Source organism: Typopeltis vanoorti, chromosome 26 (genome assembly GCF_054136105.1).
Source record: "Typopeltis vanoorti isolate ZY-2024b chromosome 26, IOZ_Tvanoo_1.0, whole genome shotgun sequence".
NCBI classification, from domain to species: Eukaryota; Metazoa; Arthropoda; class Arachnida; order Uropygi; family Thelyphonidae; genus Typopeltis; species Typopeltis vanoorti.
Genome location: NC_143574.1, coordinates 25394715 through 25419404, shown reverse-complemented (window position 1 = coordinate 25419404; position 24690 = coordinate 25394715). Strand labels below are relative to the sequence as shown.

The following is a 24690-nucleotide window of genomic DNA, read 5'->3' as shown; positions in this document are numbered from 1 at the left end:
TGAATAGCATGCAGATCTGCTGTATAATTACTGCATTCAATGGGGATCAGACTAAAGATATGGTCTAGATAAAGAGCAGCAAAACCAACAGAAGTCTCAGAACATTCAGTATAGATGGGTAAGAAATTAGAGTGCTTTGCTCTGCACATTTTAAACAGCAGCAGATAAATCCATAACAGAGTATCAGATTTCCTTAGTGGGTACAGTGAGAAGTTGAATGATGGAGTGCTAAAGTGCCAAGGAGGAATGCTGTTTTGTTTGGTGCAGGTAATATTGTTCACATTTATGCTAGTTGCTTGTATAATCTTTTCCACACACATACCAAATAGACGAATGGCAGATTGATGTGAGTAGTTTTGAGCTCCACAATGTATAGAAAATATATTAGTCTACATAGGATATTTGGAAGAGATTTTATTTTTAGGGCATAGTTAAGAGACAAATGTTTCCAACAAAGTGAAAGAGCAGTACTTCAACATAAAGACTGAATGGTGTATGAAAAGCAATAGTAGCTATTCGTATATCTTATAATGGATGGGGTCCATTCCCCCCCCCACCTCTGAGTGAGCTTTCTCTCATAGAACTGTAAACTTGTAACATAAACATAATGAAGCTTTGATTGTACAAAGGATGATAAAGACAAAGCAAGAAACTTCGATTTGCACTCCATTCCACAGAGGATAATGTGTGAAGGATATTCAATGCATTTTTTCACCTTTCTCTAAGTTGACAAATATGAGCAAAGTATGCAAGCTTTCTGTCAAAAGTGAGTCCTAAGAAAACTGGTTTCTGCTTCTGCTAGAATAATAGTTTCTCAAGTCTTTAACTTTGGGTGTAGATGAAGAGTGCATTTTCAGCAGAAGTGTAGATAAACAATTTTTTCTGCTGAAAATTTGAACCTATTGCTAAGAGCTGAAGGAAGAGATACAAACAATATTCAATCAACACTTATTCAAGTTGCCTTTCAATAATCCTTATATTACATCAATAACAGAATACTGTGATATCATGAATGTATAAGCTTTGCCCATTGTGGGAGGGGAGGGGTTCAGTGATCAAGTTTGCTTTGACAGCAAGTAGTGTATTGGAAGATATGGCAAGAATGAGAGAGAGACAAACTAGATATTCTCATTTCAGGAATGTTTCTTATACATGATTCTAAATGTTGATCGATGTCTACCAAAGTCACATTGTGTGCTGGAGAGAAGATCGTTACTTTCTAAATAGCAGAGAAATCTGGCATTAACCAAATTCACTTCATAATGGATGTCATTAGGACCTACTGCACTGGCTTAAGAGAGTAAAAGAGGCCATTTTAGTTCATTCTTAAGAAATGGCTTATTATATATATAGCTCTAACCCGCTTGTAAAAAAGTTTAGCTGCTGTTTCTCTTTTAATATTGAAAATTCAGGAAGATATGAAACTGCTACTGAGATTCTATCCGAATTTTCTCCCAAAGTGTTTGCAATAGTTTTGGGTTCAGCAACAACACATCCTTTTTGTTCTAAGGTAGACAAATGGTGTTCTATACCTACCCTTTATTTTCCAGATTTTGTTCCATAGAACAACAGATGATGTAAATTGGATCCAAGATTGAGTTTAGCTATGAGACCTAATGTAACATGATTTTGTCTTAAAAAATTTAAAGGTTAGAAGATCATATGTGGTAGGGTATGAATATACCCCATGCTTGTTTTTGATCTTTTTTGGTTGCTTGGCACTCAGGGGCTCCACAAAGCTTCGGAAAGAGTGGAAACTGAGATGATGTTTTTGAAATTGCGGTTAATGCTGACTAGACAATACATTCTGTTATATACATCACCACTTCATTGATAGGTGTTTGACTGACTACTACAGGATGAAATTTTGGGAAAAAGTAATCGAGTCAGCCTAGTCAATTTTTCATATGGGCATCCATGTAGAACATGGTTTCTGTGAGGACATAGTGCAAATCACAGGAAAATGATTTTGAAAACATGCACATTCCAGATTGGGTTATCATGCCATTTTCTGCAGATATTGAAAATATCGAATGTACCTTACAAGATGAACTTATTGAATTGTCAGTTGATCTTGAAGCTAAGACGCTTTTTAAAAATAGGACTTTAAGTTACTTTTGGACGAATATAAATGTTGTAGAAAAATATCCAAAATACCCCTTTTTGCTTGCATTTCCAAGCTCGTACATGGTTGAAGCTAGTTTCAGCCATGTTAATTCCATTTTAACAAAACAAAAGAAATAAGCTAGATATAGAATTCCGTGGTGATTTAAGGCTGAAACTTACTAATTTTGAACCCAACATTGCTAATCTTGTCAAGAGTCATGCAGCGCACCCTTCACATTGACAACGTTAGTAAATTGTATACTAAGTTAATAAAAGTCTTATTTTCATATATATAAGGAAGATTGTATTATTGTTATTTTGTTATCTAAATTAAATTTTATAGTTTATATATTATTTATCCCTCCTATCAAATATGTAATGTTAAGAAGGACGTCAAAAACAAAAACGTATCCCTTTGACGTTAAGCCAATATAATAATATATACTATATTATACATACAATAAACACTGTAACTATAAAATAAATAATCAAAAAACTCACATAAGCGTCTTTTTTACTTGTCCTATTATAATTAACGTAATAGTAAAACAGAGGGGGGGTCAATAAAAAGTCAAGAAACTCTTGAAGGGGTCGACAGTCAAAGAAGTTTGGCAACCCCTGATCTAACATGCCAGGATTATTTGGTGAGTTAAGTTTACTTTCAGCAGATACAAAAGTACCCATTTTTGTGGTGTTTTTTTTTTTTTTTTTTTTTTTCAGTGACACCCTAGCTATAATTTTCTTGACAAGTAGATTCTCATTGAATGGGATAGTTTTAGATGTTTCAGAAGTCAAACCATAACATGTCAGGCATTTAATATGATCCATAGAGAAGTGTTCATGATCATACAGTTCAGGTATGTTGAAATTAGCAAATGGTGGAATAGACATATGTGTTTAAGTAACTTTTGATATTTTCTTAACTACCATCTTCTGAGCATAAGAATATTTCAACAAGTGTGGTGGATAACTCCCTTTTAGCATCCTGATATATTCTGTTCTTATCTTTTTTTTTTCTTCTTCTTCTTCTTCTTTCATGCTTCTGCTTTTAGCATGCATGGGAGAAGGCTGAATGTTCTTTATAGCACTTGACAGGATTTAGGCTTCTTTGCTGAGAGATTTATTATCATGCACTTTTTAACCACATCAAGCACAGGTGGCAGTGCTGTGACAGGTAGTTAGGGCATACTCATATTTCTGACAATTAAAGCATCTTAGTGGATTAAGAATATAAAGCCTAACAGGACAACTGAGATATCCTGCTTTTACCACCATGGAGGTTTAGGTGTATCAAAAGGTTCCTGATCAGAACGAAGTTACCTTTCCTACATATCAAGATTAACATCATCCCTGTCACTCCTTGATTTTTCAGTTCTAAACATATCTCATCTCTCCATCTGGAATATCAAGGAAATGCTGTTCTGATATCACATCCCTAGAACAGTCAAGTGTTTTACGAGGTGTTTAAACAGTAACTAGTATTCAGTCTATTCATGTTGCTCTCAGAGTAGCTTTTCGGTGTTGCTGGTGTGAGGTTTCCTCATGAATATCACTAGAACACAATCCTTCTAATTGTTTTGTGAGATTCAGTCTTTCTAAACTCTTTTGAATAAAGAAGGGTGATATTTTTTGTAATAGCATTCACCTGTTTCATGGATGATGAGAAACACTGGTACATTTATATTTTATCCATGAAATGCACATTTTATCATGATTCCAATGTTAAACTAACTATACTAACAAGCTACCTGTAATGGAATCAACTATTCTCAATTGTTGATTCCATTACAGTTAGCTTGTAAACAGTATCTTTTCTCCCTTAACTTTTACTTGTTTACAAACTTTCCTGAAGAAATTCATGACTTATTTTTCACGGTATTAACAACACCACACACACTTTTATCACAAAGATGTTTTATTAATGCTCTCTTTTATTCACTCTCTCACTGTCGCATATACAAGTGTGTTGTGCTCTGATGATGCTGAGTTGAAAATCAGCGAAATATAAGCGTTAATAAAACATCTTTGTGATAAAAGTGTGTGTGGTATTGTTAATACCGTGAAAAATAAGTCATGAATAACCATCAACACCTAAGCTTATCTGTTAGATGGTTTCCTAAAGAAATATGCAAAAAGTATACTAGTAAAAATTAATTAATTTTTTTAATTAATTAATTAATACTAGTAAAACTTTTGCATATACTAGTATATGCAAAAAGGTAAATCTAGTAGAGAATTTTTTTTCCTAAGTAGTCAGTGGTTATATAATAGACAATTAAGAATCTCAGAGAACTGCCAAAAACTCAGCATTCAGTATGATTGAAGTTCATTACATAATGACTGAATTGTGGCAGTGTTGGCCAATACAGCACAATGGTAAAAATGGCAATGGCAGTTCTGGTCTGGCCTACTTTGAACAGACAAGAATTATCATCACCCACATGGATGAATGTGGGTGATCTACTCAAGGACTGAAATCCTGAAAACCATTATTCTTTTTACTAAAAATAATGTTATGACTCTTCTGAGATAAGAGACCAAAGTATTCGTTCATGTCCTTTCAGACCTCAAATAAGCATGATGGAGTAGGACTTCAGGGAAACAAAAGTTGTCTGCAACCTTAAAAGTAGGCCAGACCAGAACTGCCATTGCCATTTTTACCATTATGTATTGGCCAACACTGCCAGAATTCAGGCATTATGTAACGAACTTCAAGCATACTGAACGTTGAGTTTTCATGATCAGGTCAGCAAATTAGAGTATACTAAATCCACTTTAATTATAATTCATTAAGAATTGTAATAGAGACAATAAATATGATTTAAAATGAATTTATTGTACTTACTGCTACAAAGGTATCATATTCTTGCCTTCTCCGCCGATCAAGACTCTCCTGCTCAGCTTGACACGGAGGACATAAATATAGGTGTGTGCAAGGAGGTCCACCCCCAAATCTAGAATGAAACATGGTAACTATTATTTTAACAATCTTGTATATATTGTCACTGTAATAAGGTGTTGTTATTATTATTATTATGAGAATGAACCTGTTGATGTTTCTTAAACAGTCGGAGTTTGTGGTCCTTAAGCTTAGGAAACTATTCCAAAGCACAGAAGTAAGAAATGAAAAAAAGGCATGAAAAAAGAAGATAAGTTCATTCAGTAATTTACATTATTATATGGGCATCTCCCCATAGAGTTCAAAACAACCATTATTCACACAGTACCTATTACAACTCTCCTTGAGGTCATTCACTGACAAAAAAATGCTGACTACGTTTGGCAACCCCATACTACTTACCGTTCTCTCCAAGCAAAAAAAATCTAGTCCTCACACCCTTGCTAATCACAATCTCACACAACCTCCAAAGTTGATATCCTGTTTTAGTTTCTTGTCATGTACAGAAATATTACTTTTGCACTAATTCTATAAAACTTATGTTCTTGCCATATTCTATTTTTTCTATCAACCACCTGTCTTCCCTTTCATGTTTAGTTCAATGGCTTGTCACAGCCAAGTAACTGGGTTCTCAGAAACCTGATAGTGTTTATGATAGGGTGATTAATACTGTCAGCAATGACTATAAATTGTGTGTGTCCTTTTGGCTGGTTTTGTAGGACATGTGTTTCTGGGAGGAAAACCCTGCCGCCTCCATATGGGACTAGCTAACTTATCTTCTGCTGAAAAGCCAAGATAAAGATTCTTAGACAGAATTTGAACCCATGTCTTTCCAAACAAATAGCTTTTCTGTACTGACTGGGCTATGGAGGCTCTTTGTTTGAAACTTTATGGGCCATAAAATTTCAAGTCTAGATCCATATCTGTAACACATAACCTATTCTTTTCATTCCCAAGTGACCTCACATTTTACCACATTAAACTAAAAACCATTATGCTTTGCTAATTGTCAGTTCATTTACATTATACATCCAAAAGAATCTTTAGATCACCTTCATTAGATATTGTCCTTCCCAGTTTTGTACCATGAACAAAAATCACTCTGCAACCAACAGGGAACAGGCTGGAAACCTGCAGTGGTCATAGATATTTATTACTGTCTTTAGGTGGGAGATGAATTTTATTGCGCAGTGCTAGACCACTTCCCCATTTAATGGGGACATGAAGTGGATTTTAAAAAATTCCATGTTTAGTCTCTAAAGCAGGGGGTTCCAGATTATTTAAAATCTAAGTAAAAAAAAAAAGCTTTGCAACTGTGGGAATGATATATCACAACTGGGGATTCCTACATGCTGCTTCACACCACCATCTATTACAAAAGATAGGCATGATTAAAACATTATGCTGTAAAACCCACAACATCTCTAGTATGACAGGGTGAAAAAAAAAAAGGAATGAAGAACTTCATTACTTTGATAATACTTTCTCCCTCAATGAGTAAAATCTGAAGATGATTAGAAAATCTCCAACAGTTCCTTCTAATAAACAAGATTTCAAAAATGCAATGATCCTACGTTACATCAAGAATGTTACAGACAAGACTGCAGCAATGCTACATAATTAGTGTCAAAGTGGCTTCTATTCCAACGTACAATTTCTAGGTTCTTGTATTCACTCAAGCCTTCCACATCTGCCCAAAAAGAAACCAAGAGTTTATAAAATTCATTGTTCTTGTGGCATTTAGTATGTAGGCTGACAAGACAATCCAGAGAGATCCATGTGTCAGAACATGTAAAAGATGTGGAAAAGAAAAAGGAAGTGCAAACTGGGATTGCCTTTCACACAACAAACACAGGCCACCAAGTAATTGCCAAAAAAACAGGCCACATATGCTGTTTATAAATGTTACATAAAAAATTTTTAAAGCCTGAGAAATGCTCTGCACCCCACACAGAATAGAAAAAACAACCAAGTTTAATTTGATACCAAATTGTTCTGCATTTATTAAGAATCTAATAACAGAAGACCTGGGAGCTAAAACGCAATTATGCCACAAAACATGACAGCAACAACTAGCTTTGATTGTATGCGCATTGTTTCCAACATTTCTCTCTCTATCCTTTTTCAGTCTATGATATGTACTACTAGACTATTGAACGCTGCACAAAATCTGTCATGTGTAATTATTCTCTCTAGTTTTTTCATCAATTAATGAAAGTTCTGTATCCCAGATAATGCAAGTTGGATGACTTGTCCTCTCCAGAATAACAAAACTTGTAGGGTTTTGCTATTCTAATAAAACTACAGCAGTTTTTGTTGATAAACATGTGGTCTTTATACTGGAAGTCAAATGAACATCCTTTTACTACTTTGGTTGGTTTCAGTTCTATGGCTATCATCAATAATACCCCCTCCTGCTTCATCTCTATCCTCCCTGAAAATACAACATCTCTTATATTATATATCACTATATATTATTTTCTGTAAACTAAATCTTTCTAAATGCTGTAACTTTTGAGCAAGGAACTAATAAATGCCAGAAATATATCATCCTTATTCCTGCTTCCAGCATTTGTATACATGAATTGAAATACATTTCCTTTGGGCCCTACACTTATACTGGTATCTTGTAATGACCATCCTATTCACTTTCAAGACCTGAGAAACTACATTTGGCACATTTCATCATATTTCCCATTCTCAAACGGGCTCACATATGAGGATGCCCACAGACATTTTTTTTTTCATTATTCCTATTCTCAAAATCACTTGCTTCAAGGATGGATATATATATATATACATACACACATGCACCCTGCACTCCCCTCCTAATTTTGTATTTGCATTTTCCCATTGAATGTTACCTCTAGACTCCTAACTTCTTCAAGCACAATCCAGTCATATGCCTTTCATTTATCAAATTTTCCCCAAACATTTAAAAATTGCATACTAATCCTCTTGCATGATCTACTCTCAATTTGTTCCTATCATACCAATACAAAAAATTTACAATTTTTACTGTTTCCTTTTTAGCTTCTTCCAGTAACTCTTTTAAGTCTTCACTCATTTATACTTATCACCTTTCAATTCATTCATGAATGCTAAAACAATCAACTTTTTAACTTACATTCTTTGTTTTCCATTTAGTGTCACTAACATCCTTAATTTTTTCACCAACAAAACAAGATGGGGTGCTTAAGGGTCAAAGCTGTATAACTGAGAGGACACCTCCACATAGCCTTTAAAGGAATGCAAAGAACCGACCAGGGCTTCTGACCTAATGTCTAATCCTCACCTTCTCGTGGTGCACCCTGTTGAATATCTATCTGGATACTGAACGAGTGAGGATGGGTTGGCAATTTGGGATTTAGCCAAACAAATTGTATTCTTATTGGGTTAAACCAATATACAAAATGATGGTACATGACAAAATTTCATGCCGGCTGGGGCATCGCCCGGTTAAACAAGGCCCCTGTTGTTTTCGCCAGGGAACCAGGGCGAACAGCGAAAAGTCAGCTACTGGAACAAATCTGAAAACACACCCCAACTCAACATCACCAGAGTTAAAGATCAGTACTATCAACATAAGAAGACTGAATGGCAAAGAAATTGAGCTAGCTGAGGAATTAGATAAATACCAGATCGACATAATAGGAGTGACTGAAACAAAAAAAACAAAAACTGGTGAGATCTTTCTGAGCAATAAATACAAAATGTTATATTCAGGAAATGACAATCAAGGAAAAGAAGAAGTAGCCATAGTATTCAACACAAAATACGAGGCTAATCTTCTTGAATGGCAGGCAATCTCAAGTAGAGTGATGTGGGCTAATATCAGAATGGGGAATTGGACAATGAGGCTTATTTATGCCTATGGTCCCACATAAGGTTCTACTAAGGTAGAAGTGGAGGAATTTTTTGATGCTTTAGAAAAAGCAACTGACACAATGAAAAGGGAAAAGTTGGTCCTTTGTGGATCTAAATAGCAGAGTAGGAAATGATTGTCAGACATACAAAAATATTTTGGAAAAATTGGGAGAAAAGAGCAAAGCTAATAATAATGGCAAATACCTGTTGGATTTCTGCTCAGGACATGGACTGGTTATTACTAACACCATGTTCCAACATAAAACTAGAGACTGCAGATATGAGAGTCCTGAGAAAGATTAGAGGCATGAACAGATGGCATCAATGGCAATATCATATTAAAAACGAGGATATTAGGAAAGAACTTGACATTGTCAGGAATGCGTTAGCAGAGCTAATCTCAGGTGGTATGGTCACTTAAAAAGAATGGGAGAGGAAAGATTAGGAAAAAAAAGTGTTCTCCGTTAGGTCGGCAGAGATCTGATAATGTTGGAGTCTTGTAACAAGTAACAGACTGATTTGGAGGAAAAATTGTAGATAGGGAGTTAGTAATGATATAAATTTTTCATGTAGTACTATCATATCCTATACACCCCTTGAGGGTACATGTCAAGAATTTGATGATGACAAAACAAGATTTTGTTACAATCTTTCATCTTACTCTTTCATACCTTCCCTTTTTTTCTGCTGCACCAAATGGAAGATATTTCTACAGAAGCTCAACCCCTGCTTCATCCTATGAAAGCCATTTCACTCATTAATGCCTCTTCATCATCCTCCTGTTCTACCACCTGAATTAGAAACTTATTTAATACAGTGATTTTTGTATAAGCATGCAACTGCCAATCCAAACAAGAGCAATCCTCTTCAATTCCCTGCTTGATACAGCTTCAATCAAAGCTGTTCCCAATATGGGTTGGGAACAACTTTGATTAAATGCTTCAAGTCAATTGCTGCACACAGGAGGTGTTGTCTATCCATACAACCTTCTCAGGCGATGACAACCTTTTTCCTGACAGAATATCTTGGGACCACATTTATGCCTTTTAGACAAGAAATGTGGGTTATTTTTCCACTGATTCAACCACCTGGGCTATTTCACCTTTTGAGAAACCAGTCAGCTCTGCTGTTTTCAAAATCGTGGTTCCAGCCAGCCAGGCACCCACAATAAGTTCTTTATCAAACTCTGAAAGAGCTTGTTTTTCCCACTGTGATCAATGTTATTGATGATTACTGACCAGAAGCATTCTTACATAGGTGCCTAGAACAAGTAGTGATGCAGGTGAGCAAGTATTTTGCATATATGCTATGTAAGTGATGTTTACGTACATCACATAAAGGATGTTAGTGATGCCATAAGGATGCAGAGAGAGAGTGAAAGTGAGTGTCACCTGCTAAAATAATTTAGCAGGTGACAAGTGTGGTATGCAAGTAGTCATGAAAGAGTTGCTAGTACATGTGGAAAAGAGTGAGAAAGTAAAATTTGTGAGTCTATTCCCACAGTATGATAGAAGTGAGCTGGCTCTCCATGTCAGCTCACTTCACTACTATGATTGTGAATGAGTCAGTGCACAGATTATGCAGGAGGAATGGCGTGGAGTTTGTGGTGTGTGTTGTGAGTTTGATGGATTGGTGTGAGGAGCCATGAGAAAGTATTGTTCAGTGAGAGTTCAGAAGTGTACTCAGGAAAACTAGAATTTTTTTTTTTTTGGGGGGGGGGGAGGATTCAGGTAAGCACAGGTCCAGTCAACCTAGAGGTGAGTAAGCAGGAGAGTGATCACATAATGCTCAATGTTACCTACATTCTTACATTAGTGGGCTAGGCAACACAAACTGTAAAGGAGGTTGTGGGATGAAGGAGGTACTACAGAAGTATTTGGAATAAAGGTGAGGAGTTTTGGGCATTGGTTAAATCAACTTGGTCACAAATCATGGGTATTAGTGATATCTGGTTGACTGAGAATGATACAGTAATGGGAATATAATTCAAAAGATATATAATATCTTCAGCGAGGAGAGAAGAAACAGAATGTGGGGAGGGGGGGGAGAGTTTTGCTAACGATAGCAGAAGAATTGAAGCCAAAAAAAGTAGATGCACATAAGAACAGGGATACAGAGGGCAGTTCATTTGAGGGCATATGGTTTGAGACAGAGGCCAACAGGACAAAATATTAAAATTAGTTAAACAACTAATTACATGATAACCACAGTAATTAATTTTAATGAAATGAAAATACAGATATTTCATACTGAAAATAACGGTACATCATCAGTGCATAGAAACAAGCAAATCAAAGAAATGGGAATACAAGGTACATAAAACAATTGGTTTACCAATTAAATGTGGTTGTCATGTGCTAGAAATTAATATATTAATAGATAATATTAAAACTATTTTTGATGTTTACATAAAATGAGGGTGAGACAATCATTCCCAAATATCTCGTGAATGTAATTTGACATACTTTGAGCAGACAGGCTGTTCTGTGGAAAAAAGAATTAATGAATAGTATTATATCGAATACACAAAACCTCAAAAGTCTGATCTGGTACAGCATAGTATTGACACTAAACACAGTATCTGGTGGGATGAAGCTCGTCTTATCCATAGAAGCAGTTCAAAATATGAATGCCTTTTCAAAGAAAGTTGTGAAGCCCTTTTACATCGACCAAATCTGAATCAGGACAATTGTCTCTCTACCAAAGTTGGGGAGATTCTCATTTTATGTAAACATCAAAAATAGTTTTAATATTATTTATTAATATATTCATTTCTAGTACATGACAACCATTTTTAATTGGTAAACTGATTGCTCTAACTACCTTGTATTCACATTTCTTTGATTTGCTTGTTTCTATGCACTGATGATGTTCTGTTATTTTCAGTACAAACCATCTGTACTTTCATTTCATTAAAGTTAATTACTGTAGTTATCGTGTAATCTGTTTTTATAGTTATGCCACAGGTACCTTTAAAGATAATAAAATTGGTTATTGCTATAATCCAGGTATTAAGGGAGAATGTGGATGACATGTATTGCCATATTAGCATGTTGAATGCAGGTTAAGTAATTATTATGAGGGATTTCAACTAAGAGGCATAGATCGAGAGGGAGAAAAGGAAATGGAGTTTATACAACTGTGGAAAGAGATCATGTAGTCTTGACATGGGAGACTGCCAGACATGGAATTTTTTGCTAAGAAGGGATATATGTGGAATTACCAAGCAGGTGATTATGACAAACCGAGAAGTTAGCTTTCAGCAGGCATATGACATAATAATTTGGAAAGGAGAGATACTAAAGGAGGTGGATGAATAGCATCATTAAGCTGAAGCTGCAGACAAAGAAATGGTTGTGGAGAGGAGTAAAAAGAAAAGATGAACAATTATTTAAGCTTATGTGCTGGTTTACACTCATAATATAATTTAATGGGATAAGTACAGCAAAAAAAGAAATAATTAAACAGCAGATTGAATTGTTTCAATATTTAATTTCTGTCAGAAAGACATTTCCAGGAATAAAATGCTAAAATTGTAATAACACACACAAAACATACAAACAATAAGTCTATGTATTTGCTTACATTTTATAATAAAGTGACAATAGAGTTGGATAAGGGAAATAGCTACTCGGTGATATTGCTAGATTTTGCAAAGGCATTTCAGAAGATTTCATATAAAACTGTTGTATAAATTGGAACAAATGGGGATGAATATGAATCTGGTGATCTGGATTACAGGGTGACTGTTGGTGATATCAAAGAATGGTCTATGGAGGATTTGAGTCCAGAAGGCAGGTGACCAGTTATGTACCATGGGGCTCAGTATTTCATCTTCTGTTGGTTTAATTTGTACATCAATGATATAGGGAATGAATTGGATGAGAAATATTCAGTTATTTTCTGATGATGATGCAAACTAGCTGCCAGTTTAATGTGGCCAAGTGTAAGGTGAGGCACTTTGGGAAGAAGAGATCACACACTGTGTACTTATATTGATGGAACTAAACTGCAGGAAACTGATGGGGCTAGGGAGTTGAAGCTTACAGTGCATATTGCAAAAGTAGTCAAAACAGCACATCAAATTATGTAGTTGTTAAAGAACACTAACAAGTAGGGATAAATAAGTTACTTTTCCCCATATAAGACTTTAATAAAGTCACATATGTACTACTGTTACAGATCTGAACACTCAAATTCTGTGAGGATGAAGTGGTAAAGAGTATCTGGAGGTGAGTGACAAAGATTATGGCAGGTATATGGAATGCTCCCTATGAGACTAGATTGACAGCTTGTGGGCTTCAAAGAATAATATTAATATTAAGAAAAATTAATAACTTACATGCTATTATTAAGGTTTTTTTTTTTAAAGGAAGGCTTTTTCAGTACTTGGTAGGAAAAGAGAGAACAAGGAGTCACCCGGTGGTTAGCAAGAGTTTTAGGAATAGATGTTTTGCTTGCAAGGTTGTAAATGGGTGGAATTGGCTGCCAGAGGTGGCTGGGAGTGTTTTGTCAGTAAATGAGCTTAAGGAGAGATATGACAGGTACTGCACGAATAATGGATTTCATGTGACGAGTCTGCTGACTATATGGACATACCCGTATAATACTAATAATATTTCCTTTGCTTTTGCTTATTCTTGAAACTGCAATCCTATCTACATTGTTCATACTTTTGTACCGTTCACTAATAACATTCACTACTGTACAATCTCACTTTTTACATCACTCACACTTCTGACACTTACTTTTGATAATAGCCATATTTTTGTCATATAAATATGTTATTTATGTATTTTTTTAACTTGAATTGTCTTAATTAGATTCCAAAATTTTTAGCTAGTAAAATTAAGCTTCATAATACTTACCATAAGGTTCCTGCTATCTCCTTTAAAGTAAATCCCAAAACTGATTCCCACCTGTTAAGGGTTATAAATCATTTATGAGCTGCATGAGTGAGTTAAAGGTTATATAATGGAAGAATCCTGTTCTAAGGAATAAGCAGGGTGGGGGATCTCACACTAGTCAATGAAATTCACCTATCATAAAGATATTAACAAACATCCAGGTCATAGGAGGATTTGAAGCCAGAGCTTGTAGGATGGTCAGCAGCAATACTATCTACTCCACCAACCAGACTGGCAATGGGTGCCTCTGTACCATGATCACAATATGGTGCAAGACGTATCCTTCAGTTGAAGAATGATAGGTTCAAACTTCATGTAGGATGTTGAAAGTTTATTTTTCACTTGGTTAGAGTATAATAAATTTAGTTTAATCCTTTATCCAAGTGTGAGCAAACAAAATTTGCACCTGAAAGTATCTTCAGGACTGGGGTAAGGTGGTACGACACCAGGGCAACTCATTGCAAAGGTGAAGCAAGCTACCAACACTCCTGTCTCAGTATCTCCTATAATAAATAATACATACAAAACACATCTCCTTGCAGATATATCTAATGTTATGCATTAAGAGAAGGGCCACTACCCAGACTAGTTTCGACCTTTATTGAGGTCTCTTCAGTGGGAGCCAGGCCCAAGCTGAGATACCAGGCAGAAGCATTCGCAGGTCATCTCTACCTATAGGAGTTGCCAAATGGTGTGCCACCCTTTTTTAATAAATTACTCTGGATTTAGAGAAAGATGTTGAAAGTTTATTTTTCACTTGGTTAGAGTATAATAAATTTAGTTTAATCCTTTATCCAAGTGTGAGCAAACAAAAGTTTGCACCTGAAAGTATCTTCAGGACTTCTCTTAATGCATAACATTAGACATATCCGCAAGGAGTGTTGGTAGCTTGCTCCACCTTTGCAATGAGTTGCCCTGGTGTCGTACCACCTTACCCCAGTCCTGAAGATACTTTCAGGTGCAAACTTTGTTTGCTCACACTTGGATAAAGGATTAAACTAAATTTATTATATTCATGTAGGATGCAAGTAACCTTTATATAAAGGGCTCTTCAAATGAAAGCAAGTTATTGTGCATTTAGTTTTAGGTGTTGGTTAAATTCATGTACAACTTATATTTTGAAGACATGACTCTGATGGAGATGAAATACTGGAAGTATTAAACTATTATCTAATTCATTCCCTGTACAATTTACGTTCCATTAAGCATTCTACTAGAGTTATTAAGGGGGGGGGGAGAGTAGATATGCAGGCTTTAGGGAGACAGTTGAGTGTATGAATATGTGTAATATGCCCAAGCGAGTACGAAGGACAACAAATCAGAATGGGATAGTGAGTACAATGCATCAAAATAGGGATGGGATAAATGGGCTTCTGCAATTAATGTATACTAATGCCAGAAGTATTAGGAACAAGAAGGAAGCATTTTTGGCCTTGGTTGGCACTTCCAGGCCACAGGTTATTGGCATTAGTGAAACATGGCTGACAGAAGATGATATAGCTGGTGGGATTGAATGTGTGTGTGTGTGTGTGTGTGTGTGTGTGTGAGGGGGGGAGGTGTTCAGGAGTGACAGGGAGAATAAAATGGGGAGGGGAGGGGAGTGTTACTGATGATAGCATGAGCTGCAGCCAAGGAGAATAGTAGTGGAACTGCAGGATAGAGAAAAGAGCACATTTGAGGCTATTTGGTGTGAGATTGAGACTAGCAGAACAAAAGGTACAGTTGGGTGCTGCTATAGACCAGGTGATGGAATAGATGGAGGAGATAGTACGCATAAGCAAATAGAAGAAATTAGTGGAAGGAGGGTAATTATTTTGAGAGATTTCAACTATGGTAACATTGATTGGAAGGAGAGGACACATGGAAGGAAGGAATTGGATTTTATGCAGTTATTAAGGGATAACTATCTGCAACAGCATGTAATGGAAAATACTAGGGGTCAGAGAGTGCTTGACCAATAACTGCATCTGAGAATTTGGCTGTAATGAATATGACCACGTTGCCACCAATTGGTGAGAGTGATCATAGGGTCTTGAATTGGGAGGTGGCTAAAGGTGTGGAATTTACAATTAAGACTGGGTACATGTGGAATTATCGGGCTGATAAATATGACAAGCTTAGGAGTTTGATTGGTTCAGTGCCATGGCATGTAAAACTGCAAGGGCTAGGATGTTGATAGTGCATGGGAGGTGGTTAAGAAGTGTTTGCAGGAGGCAATGGCTGACTGTATACCTAGAGTCCGAATAATAAATTCGGACTCTAAATTTGGACGGAAAGTAGAGGTTAAATGGATGAATAACACCATTAAGCTTGAGATGCAAAAAAAGAAACTGTGAAGGGAATTTAAGGAGAAAGGTGACCGGCAGGCACAAGAACAGTATAAAGCACAGGCCAGAAGGGTAACGAGTGTGGTAAGAAAAGCAAAAGCGGATTATGAAAGGACATTAGCCATGCAGGCTAAAGAGAATCCTAAACAGTTTTCTCGATACGTTGCAAGTAAAAGAAAAATGTATATGGCAGAATGATTTTAAAGAATGCTGATGGTTGGGAGGTAACTGAATCAGTTGATATAGTGGATTTACTGGGCAAGCACTTTGCAAGAGTATATCATCCAGGTGGTGACATTGCAGGAATGAATGAACCAATAGCTTATATAGGAATTGTGGTGAATGAAGTGGAGGTGAATAGTCTATTACAAAACCTCAATGTCAATACATCTGTGGGATTGGATGGTATACCAGCTCGTGTCATATGTGAAGTGGCTAAAGAATTGTCAGTGCCCTTGACCATTTTGTTTAATTTGAGTCTCAGGTCTGGGTTAGTCCCAAGGGAGTGGAAAGAGGGGGGAAAATAGTGTCACTGCATAAAGGAGGTTTCCAAGACTGCTGTTGTAAATTACTGACTGATCAGCATATCAGGAATCGTTGTCAAAGTCTTGGAGAAAATAGTCAAGAGAAAAATACAGGATTGGATAGATGAAAATGGGATACTGTATGGGGGACAGCATGGTTTTGTGAAGGGTAGATCATGTCTCAGTAACTTGCTCACGTTTTATAACACAGTGACGGATGAACTGAATAAGGGTAATGGATTTACAGTGATTCTACTGGACTCTGCTAAGGCCTTTGACAGGATACCACATGGAATTCTAATCGGTAAACTGCAACATATAGGAATGGATACAGGGTTGGTGAGATGGATAGGAGGGTGGTTGATGGAGAGATATCAGAGAGTGGTTTATTCAGGAGTAGAGTCCAAAAGACAGCCTGTGACTAGTGGTGTGCCACAGGATTCTGTTCTTGGACCACTACTGTTCGATTTGCTCATTAACAATATAGGAAAGGATCTGAGAGGAAGTGTTTATTTGTTTACTGATGATGCAAAGTTGGGTAGAGCAATAGTGGGTGCACAGCATGTCAAAATTTTGCAGGATGATTTGGATAGTTTGGAGAACGGATGTCAATTTAATGTGGCAAAGTGTAAGGTTGTGCATTTTGGGGTGAAACGATTAGCAGCAGCATATCACATTGGTGGAACCGTACTCCAGGAGATTGACGAGGCCAGGGATTTGGGAGTGTTGGTGGATAGGGAGATGAAGTTTATAGGGTACATTGCAAAAGTAGCTAAATCAGCTCATCAAATCACTTGGTTGCTGAAAAATACTTTAACAAGCAGAGACAAACAGGTTATTGTTCCTCTGTATAGAGCCTCGATAAGACCCCATCTAGACTACTGTGCTCAGATATGGGCACCAGGGTTTCTTCTTGATGGGGAGGAGGTGGAAGAGGATCCAGAGACGAATGACCAAGACGATAGCAGGTCTATGGAATGAACCTTATGAGAACAGGTTGAAGATTTGTAGGTTGCAGAAATTGGTCAATAGCCAGAAAAGGAGTGATATCATTGAGACATTCAAATTACTGAAGGGTTTCTATAAGATTAATTCAGAAGATATGTTTGAGAATAGGACTGGTGTTGGGAGGACTAGGGGCCATGGAAGCTGGGCAAGAGTGTGGTTAGCAAGGGTGTTAGAGCTAGGTTTTTTTACTTGGAGAGTGGTGAATGAATGGAATAAGCTGCCGGAGTCTGTTGTGGGTGCCATGACTGTGAATGAGTTCAAGGCGAGGTATTATAGATACTGTGAATGTTGAATAGTTGTTCTTGACATGATGTTAGGACCTCCCTCGATGAGTCTATCGACTCCTTGGAGTTGCCTGTAATAACAATAATAAAAATAATTCCTTTTGCCAAAGACAACCTGGATAGACCGAGAATACATGAAATTTTAAATAGAATATATTGGTCCCACAGAATTAGTCATTCTTGCTGTAATACCACTCAGATCAAATGCCCTTATATTATTGTGCTGTATGCAATGTCAAGAGGCCGCTAATGTTTTTGCAAGAGTAATAACAGAAGAAATTCTGTATTATTACTCATGCAAAAATATTTCAGTGATGTTCATCAATTTATGGTTTGCATTCACTGTTGAAACACTGCTTTTGTTTTGATCGACATCTTAAAACCAAAAATGAGGACAGCAAGTGACAAAAACTACAACTGTTTATTCATAGGAATAGTGTAAAAATAAATTTCTACATTTCTTCAGTCAAAAGACACATGTTAGCTGCCCGGCAAACTAACAGCTTTGTCAGAAAGATGAAAACTATTTTTTTATTGTTTAGAAACATACTTTAACAGATCTACAGGATTTATTTGTTTCTTTAACAACCATCCAAAAATTAAGTTTACTATAGAAACTGAAAAAGATAAACTTCTGTTTCTAGATGTTCTAATAAAAACAGATGACAGAGGAATATCACTAGAAGTTATGGGAAGGTAACCATATGAAAAGATATCTCCATGGCAGCTCATTTCATCATCTTTAATAAAAACTAGGAATTATTACAACCTTAAACAATCATACTTCAAGAAATGAAACAAAAAAGAAAGATGAACTTAAATCTCCTATTCCATTAATTTCTTCAAAATGGCTACTTGAAAAAGAAACTAAATAAACTGCTCTTCTCTGAGAAACAACTAACAAGTACAATTACAAAAACAGATTAGAAAGGTACTATTTCCTTATCCTACAATGACAAAGTCTCAAGACATACATCGCAATTTTTAAATGAGTACCATGATCACAATATGGTGCAAAATGAAGTTGTTAAACCTATTCACACTTTATAGAATTTTCTGCATTTGCCAAAACACGGCACCCTCTTAAAAAACATCACAGGATATACAAGATTCAACATGTCTGTGGCAAAGCTTATTACTATTATGTGACACCTCCAAGTAGTCATCATAAGACAGACAGGTAAACATTTTGAAATCTGTAAGAAAAGGCAAGAAAACTGTACTGACAATGTCAAAGGGTACGGTCAATACCAGCTGCTGATTCCCAGAGGTGCTGGTGAAAGAGGAGAATGATTGCTAACCAAGCGATGTCTTGATTATATGTTTTGAGAGGTATTTAGTTTGCTACTGAAGCTTTAAGTATCTTACCTATAAAAGTAGGTTAACTGTAGCATCCCCCACTGAGGTATAATCAAGCTCATGGATTGTGAACCCAGGTAGCTTATGTAGCCTAGGTGAGTGTGCATGACACAAAAATATTTTACTTCAGTTATAACCTCAAGACTAATTTGTGGCATAAGCATGTTGATGCTGGGCTGTGTTTTGTATGTACTGCACATCTGGCAATAGTTCGCTTAACTTTCTGTTTTATGAGATGGAGTAAATAAGCATAAAGTGATTCTGAGTTACACCGGCAAATTAGATATGAACAACTTGGTAGGAATAATCTTATACAACCATGCAATGAAGCAGTAAAATAACAAGCCTGTGTGTGTGTGTGTGTGTGTGTGTGTGTGTGTGTGTGTGTGTGTGTGTGTGTGTTATATCCATTATAAATTAAAGATCCCAAGAAATTATATTCTTAGTTTCATCATTTATCCAAGTGTAAGCAAACAAATTTTACACATAAAGTCACTTCACATCAATTGCCTTAGTATCCCATAATGCAATGCATTATGGGAAGGGTTGAAGTAATGCAGAAGTCATATGTCCATGTACAAGTAGTCAACCGTGTCACACCTTATTACTAAAACAGTCTGGATTAGAGATAGATGTTGAAAGTTTTTTCAGAGTTGGTTATACTATAAATTGAAGGTGCCAAGAAATTATATTCTTGGTTTAATCCTTTGTTTGCAACTCTGTTCAAAGTTCGTTTGCTTACACTTGGATAAAGGATTAAGCCAAGAATATAATTTCTTGGTATCTTTAATTTAGTATAACCAACTGAAAAAACTTTCAACATCAATCTCTAATACAGAGTATTTTAGTAATAAGGTGTGACACGTTTCACTACTTGTATATGAAAATATGACTTCTGCATTACTTCATCCCTGGTATTACTTCTGGGTCTGACTCCCATTGATGAACCTTGAAAAAAGGTCGAAAATGGTCTAGGTAGTGGCTCTTCCCATAATGCATAGCATTACACATGCTGTAAGGATGCGTGCTTTGCATTATGAGATACTAAGGTAACTGATTCTCATAGAAAAGCTTAGATGCTTATTAAATAACTTAAGGAATTCACAACATACAAAGGATATAAATTAAATTAAACTTTAATCTATATTTCCAATATTTCGGCAACGTCATCACGTTGCCATCTTCACAGGAACTTAAAATAAAGACACGTGTACACAGGCACTAAACACAGTAAATGAGGACGAAGCAGGAAGCTATTATTTCTCCTAAAAGTCCTGATGGTGCCCCCTACCGGGAAGAGGGAGCCACCATCATATTCTTGGCCATTGGGCTGAGGTTTTCTAATGTTTAAGGTTTTCTAATGCAAGTCTCCCAAATTTGGGACAGTCTCAGTCAAGTCAACACAAGGACTACATCTGGTTTCACCAGTACAGCAACTCTGATCTTGCAGACCATGCTCTGGATACATGCCACAGAATACTGTGGAAGAAAGCACGGTAATACACCGTAGTAAATTCAAATTTGAAAGGCTATTCATGGAATCAGCCTCAGCCCTAAGAAACATGCCAAACCTCAACAAATTTGGTTGCATGAGACCGCCCCAAATTTGGAAGACTCACATCAGAAGACCTTCAGCCCAAAGGCCAAGAATACCTACATAGCCCACTAGGGGGCACCATCAGGACTTTTAGGAGAAACAATAGCTTCCTGCTTCATCCTCATTTACTGTGTTTAGTGCCTGCGTGCATGTGTCTTTATTTTAAGTTCCTGTGAAGATGGCAACGCGACGTTGCTGAAATATTGGAAATATAGATTAAAGTTTAATTTAATTTATATCCTTTGTACGTTGTGAATTCCTTAAGTTATTTAATAAGCATGTATAACCAACGTCGAAGTCTTTCTACAAGAATTACTCTTGTAGAAAGACTTAGACGGCTTATCTCTGGATAAGCCTCTCTGGATATTACTCATCCACGGAGATTCCATTCCACGCAAGGCCCGCTATTACGGTAAAATGAAGCTGAAGCTATCAAGACAACTGAATCGTCTGACCTTCCTAAAACGCTGTTGGGATAATCAGGTAATCCCAAATTGTGTTAAATTCAAGCACCGTTTCGTTTCACAAAAGGCTCTCCAAATTTATAACCGTGCCAGCCAAGCTCTGCTACGAGAACAAATTGCCACCACTCACGTTCTCCTAGCTGACGCAAACTTGACTATTCGGGCGCTCGAACAAGAGTTCATATCAAGAAATTTGAGAAATTAAAAAAGAACTCGACCTCTGAACCAAAACTTCCTACCGACACTGTAGTCAACCTTTCTTCAGGTAATTTGAAGCCTGAAGCACTCAAGGCTTTCTCACGTGGCCACAACTTTGCAATTGCTCCCAGAAAAATACCAGCTAAGGATATAATGATCCAAATTGAACGTGGGATCTGCCACCTTCCAAACCACATCGCCAACAATATTAGACTGGATGTAGCTTGTGTTCTGAGCAAAGCAAGACTACTAAAAATCAACATATCCAATAAGGAATATAAAGCTCTGCAGGAAATGAAGAAAAACAAAGAAATAGTAATCACCAAAGTGGATAAAGGTAATGCCACAGTAGTACTTAACCAAACGGATTACACAAGTAAGCATAATGCTCTATTATTAGATCGGGTTACTTACCTCCCTATCGAATACAATCCCACCAACTCACAAATTAGAAAACTCCACAGGCTCCTTAAGAAGGTCACTTCTTGGCCTGTAGGAGTCACTAACAAATTAAAACCATTTAACTCCATACCCCCGTATTTATGGACTCCCAAAAATACATAAGGAAAATCTGCGATTACGTCCGATAGTGGATGGCATTGATTCCCCCACATAAAAACTAGCTAAATATTTGGCCAAAGCTATCACACGCTATACTTGCAACACACCTTCACACATAAAAAAACTCAGCCCACTTCAAAGCCAGCACAGGAAAACCTTACACTCCAACATAGTGACATAATGGTCAGTTTTAACGTCTCCTCCTTATTCACAAATGTTCCACTCAAAGAAACCTTAGAGCTAATCCAAGCTAAATTTCCTCCTGATATCTCAGCCCTTTTTCAGTTCACAATGAACTCAGGCTATTTCCTTTGGCAAGGAAAATTCTACAAACAAATAGAGGGGACAGCCATGGGTTCACCACTCTCCACACCCTTGGCCAACTTCTTTATGGAGACTTTTGAAGAGAAAGCCTTAAACTCTGCCCCACAAAAACCAACCATATGGCTTCCCTACGTTGATGATGTGTTCGCTATTTGGCCACATGGCACTGATACACTCCTCTCCTTCCTAACACATTTAAACAATCAACACCCCAGAATCAAGTTCACCCTGGAAAAAGAGGAAAACAACAGCCTCCCTTTCTTAGACACACTAGTCACCTGCCAACCTGATGGAACCTTGGTTTTCTCAGTTTATAGAAAACCCACCCATACAGGCAGATACATTCACCAACAATCCCCCCCTCCCCCCTCACAACAATATGGAGTTATTAAGACACTACACAACAGGACTAAACTTATCTGTTCAAATGACAATGCCCTAACCGCAGAACTAAACCACATTCTCAACACTTTTTCAGCCAATGACTAACCCACCCCAAAAAAATCCAAAACATATTAAACCAGTAAAACACAACCCCCACTCCCCATTCACAACAAGGATTACTCTAAATTCATCGCCATTCCCTACATCCGAGGCACCTCAAAAAAAATTACCAAAATCTTAAAAAAACATGACAACCTCGTGTTACAAACCATATAGAAAAATTGGCATCCCTTATCTGCTCCACTAAAGACCAACCACTTCCCCTAGACCTAGTTGGATTTCATTAGGGTTGTAACCATTAGATTCTATTAACTTTTTAATAGTGAAAAGTTCTTGTAAGCTTAAGGGGGAGGAGCACACTTTATGTGCTCTATTAATTAAAGATTTGATAACACCGATTTTTTGAGAGGTGTGATGAGCAGACTTTTGATGAATGTATCTTTGCCAGTAAAGGTAAGTTTTCGATAGACACTTGTTGATAAAGTACTAGAGGATGGGCGAATGAGGATGTCCAAGAATGGTAAACTACCAGTCTTTTCTTTTTCCATGGTGAACTGAATGCGTGGCTGAAGGCTATTTATCTTGTAGGAATGTGGTAAGTTCCTCTTCAGCATGTGGCCAAATAGCAAAGACATCGACATAACAAAACCAAAGAGATGGTTGGGGATGAATAGATGAAAACAAGGTGGCTTCCAGATAGTTCAAAAAATAGTTTGCCAAAGGTGGAGACAGAGGGCTACCCATGGCAGTACCTTCAACTTGTTTGTAGATCTTGTTTTTCCAGCTGAAATATCCTGAATGTATAACAAATTCAAAAATCTTTGCAATTTCCAGAGGTAATCATCATATAGTAAATTGACAATTTCAGCTAATGGAATATTGGTAAAAAGGGAAACAATATCAAAACTGACTAACAAGTCAGACTCTTTGATTTGAACATCCTTGAATTTTTGTCGAATGATCTAGAATGTCCAGTATAGGTAGTTAATGAACGTGCCAAAAATTTAGCAATTCGATAAGTAGGAGAGTGAATACAATTCACGATGGGTCTTACTGGATAACCTTCTTTATGGATTTTTGGGAGGTCACATAAACGAGGAAATCTTCCAAATTGAGTGCGCAGTTTATCCACGGTGTTTTGATCCCAACTGATAACTTCATCAAGCAACTTATTTAATTGTTTAATTTGTGGTTGATTTCTTGATAGGTGGAGGCATCTTGTAAAAGGCAAGTTACTTTTCTCTCATAGTCAGCCTTATCCACGACCACTACAGCTTTTGAAATAGCACTCAATAAATTATATGGTGGTAATTTGCTTTTACAAAGTGAGGCAGCAACTTCAAATCGTAGTTTATTAGCATCTTCGCTAGAAAGTTCCAACAGATTAAGTTCGATGTTATGCAAAAAATCGAGATGAGGTAATACGCTTTTAGTACTATGTGTTTAGGTACTACGGCAAAATCAAGGCCTTTAGCTAATGCACTCGTTTCAGCATCAGATAAAGGGCGTCCAGAAATATTAACAATCTATTTATTCGTAGGAGTGTTGTCAGAGGTAATTTTTTCTTTTGCTTATGGTATAAAGATTCATATTTTTGAATAAGTTTGCAAGAATGTTTTTCTAGCACAACATAGTATTGACACTTAACATAATATCCAGTGGAATAAAGGTTGTTTTCTCCACAGATGCAAGTTTAAATATGAACACATTTTTAAAGAAAGTTGCAAAGCCTTTTTACATCGGATGAATTTGAATCGAAATGACTGTCTCTCTCCCTCTCCCAAAAGTTTGAGAGATTCTTATCCTATGCAACCATCAATG

The 24690-nt window shown here is 36.7% G+C and overlaps 1 protein-coding gene across 2 annotated transcripts in view; it reads right to left on the bottom strand.

Annotated features, from left to right (window-relative positions):
* The window catches only part of LOC150092420 (ubiquitin carboxyl-terminal hydrolase 20-like), a 416458-nt gene that overhangs the window by 67536 nt on the left and 324232 nt on the right, over nt 1-24690 (bottom strand). For both annotated transcript variants that reach the window (XM_090415144.1, XM_090415145.1), the window contains exon 17: nt 4952-5060. In XM_090415144.1, coding sequence (XP_090271270.1) covers nt 4952-5060 — 109 coding nt within the window. The remainder of the gene's footprint in view (nt 1-4951; nt 5061-24690) is intronic.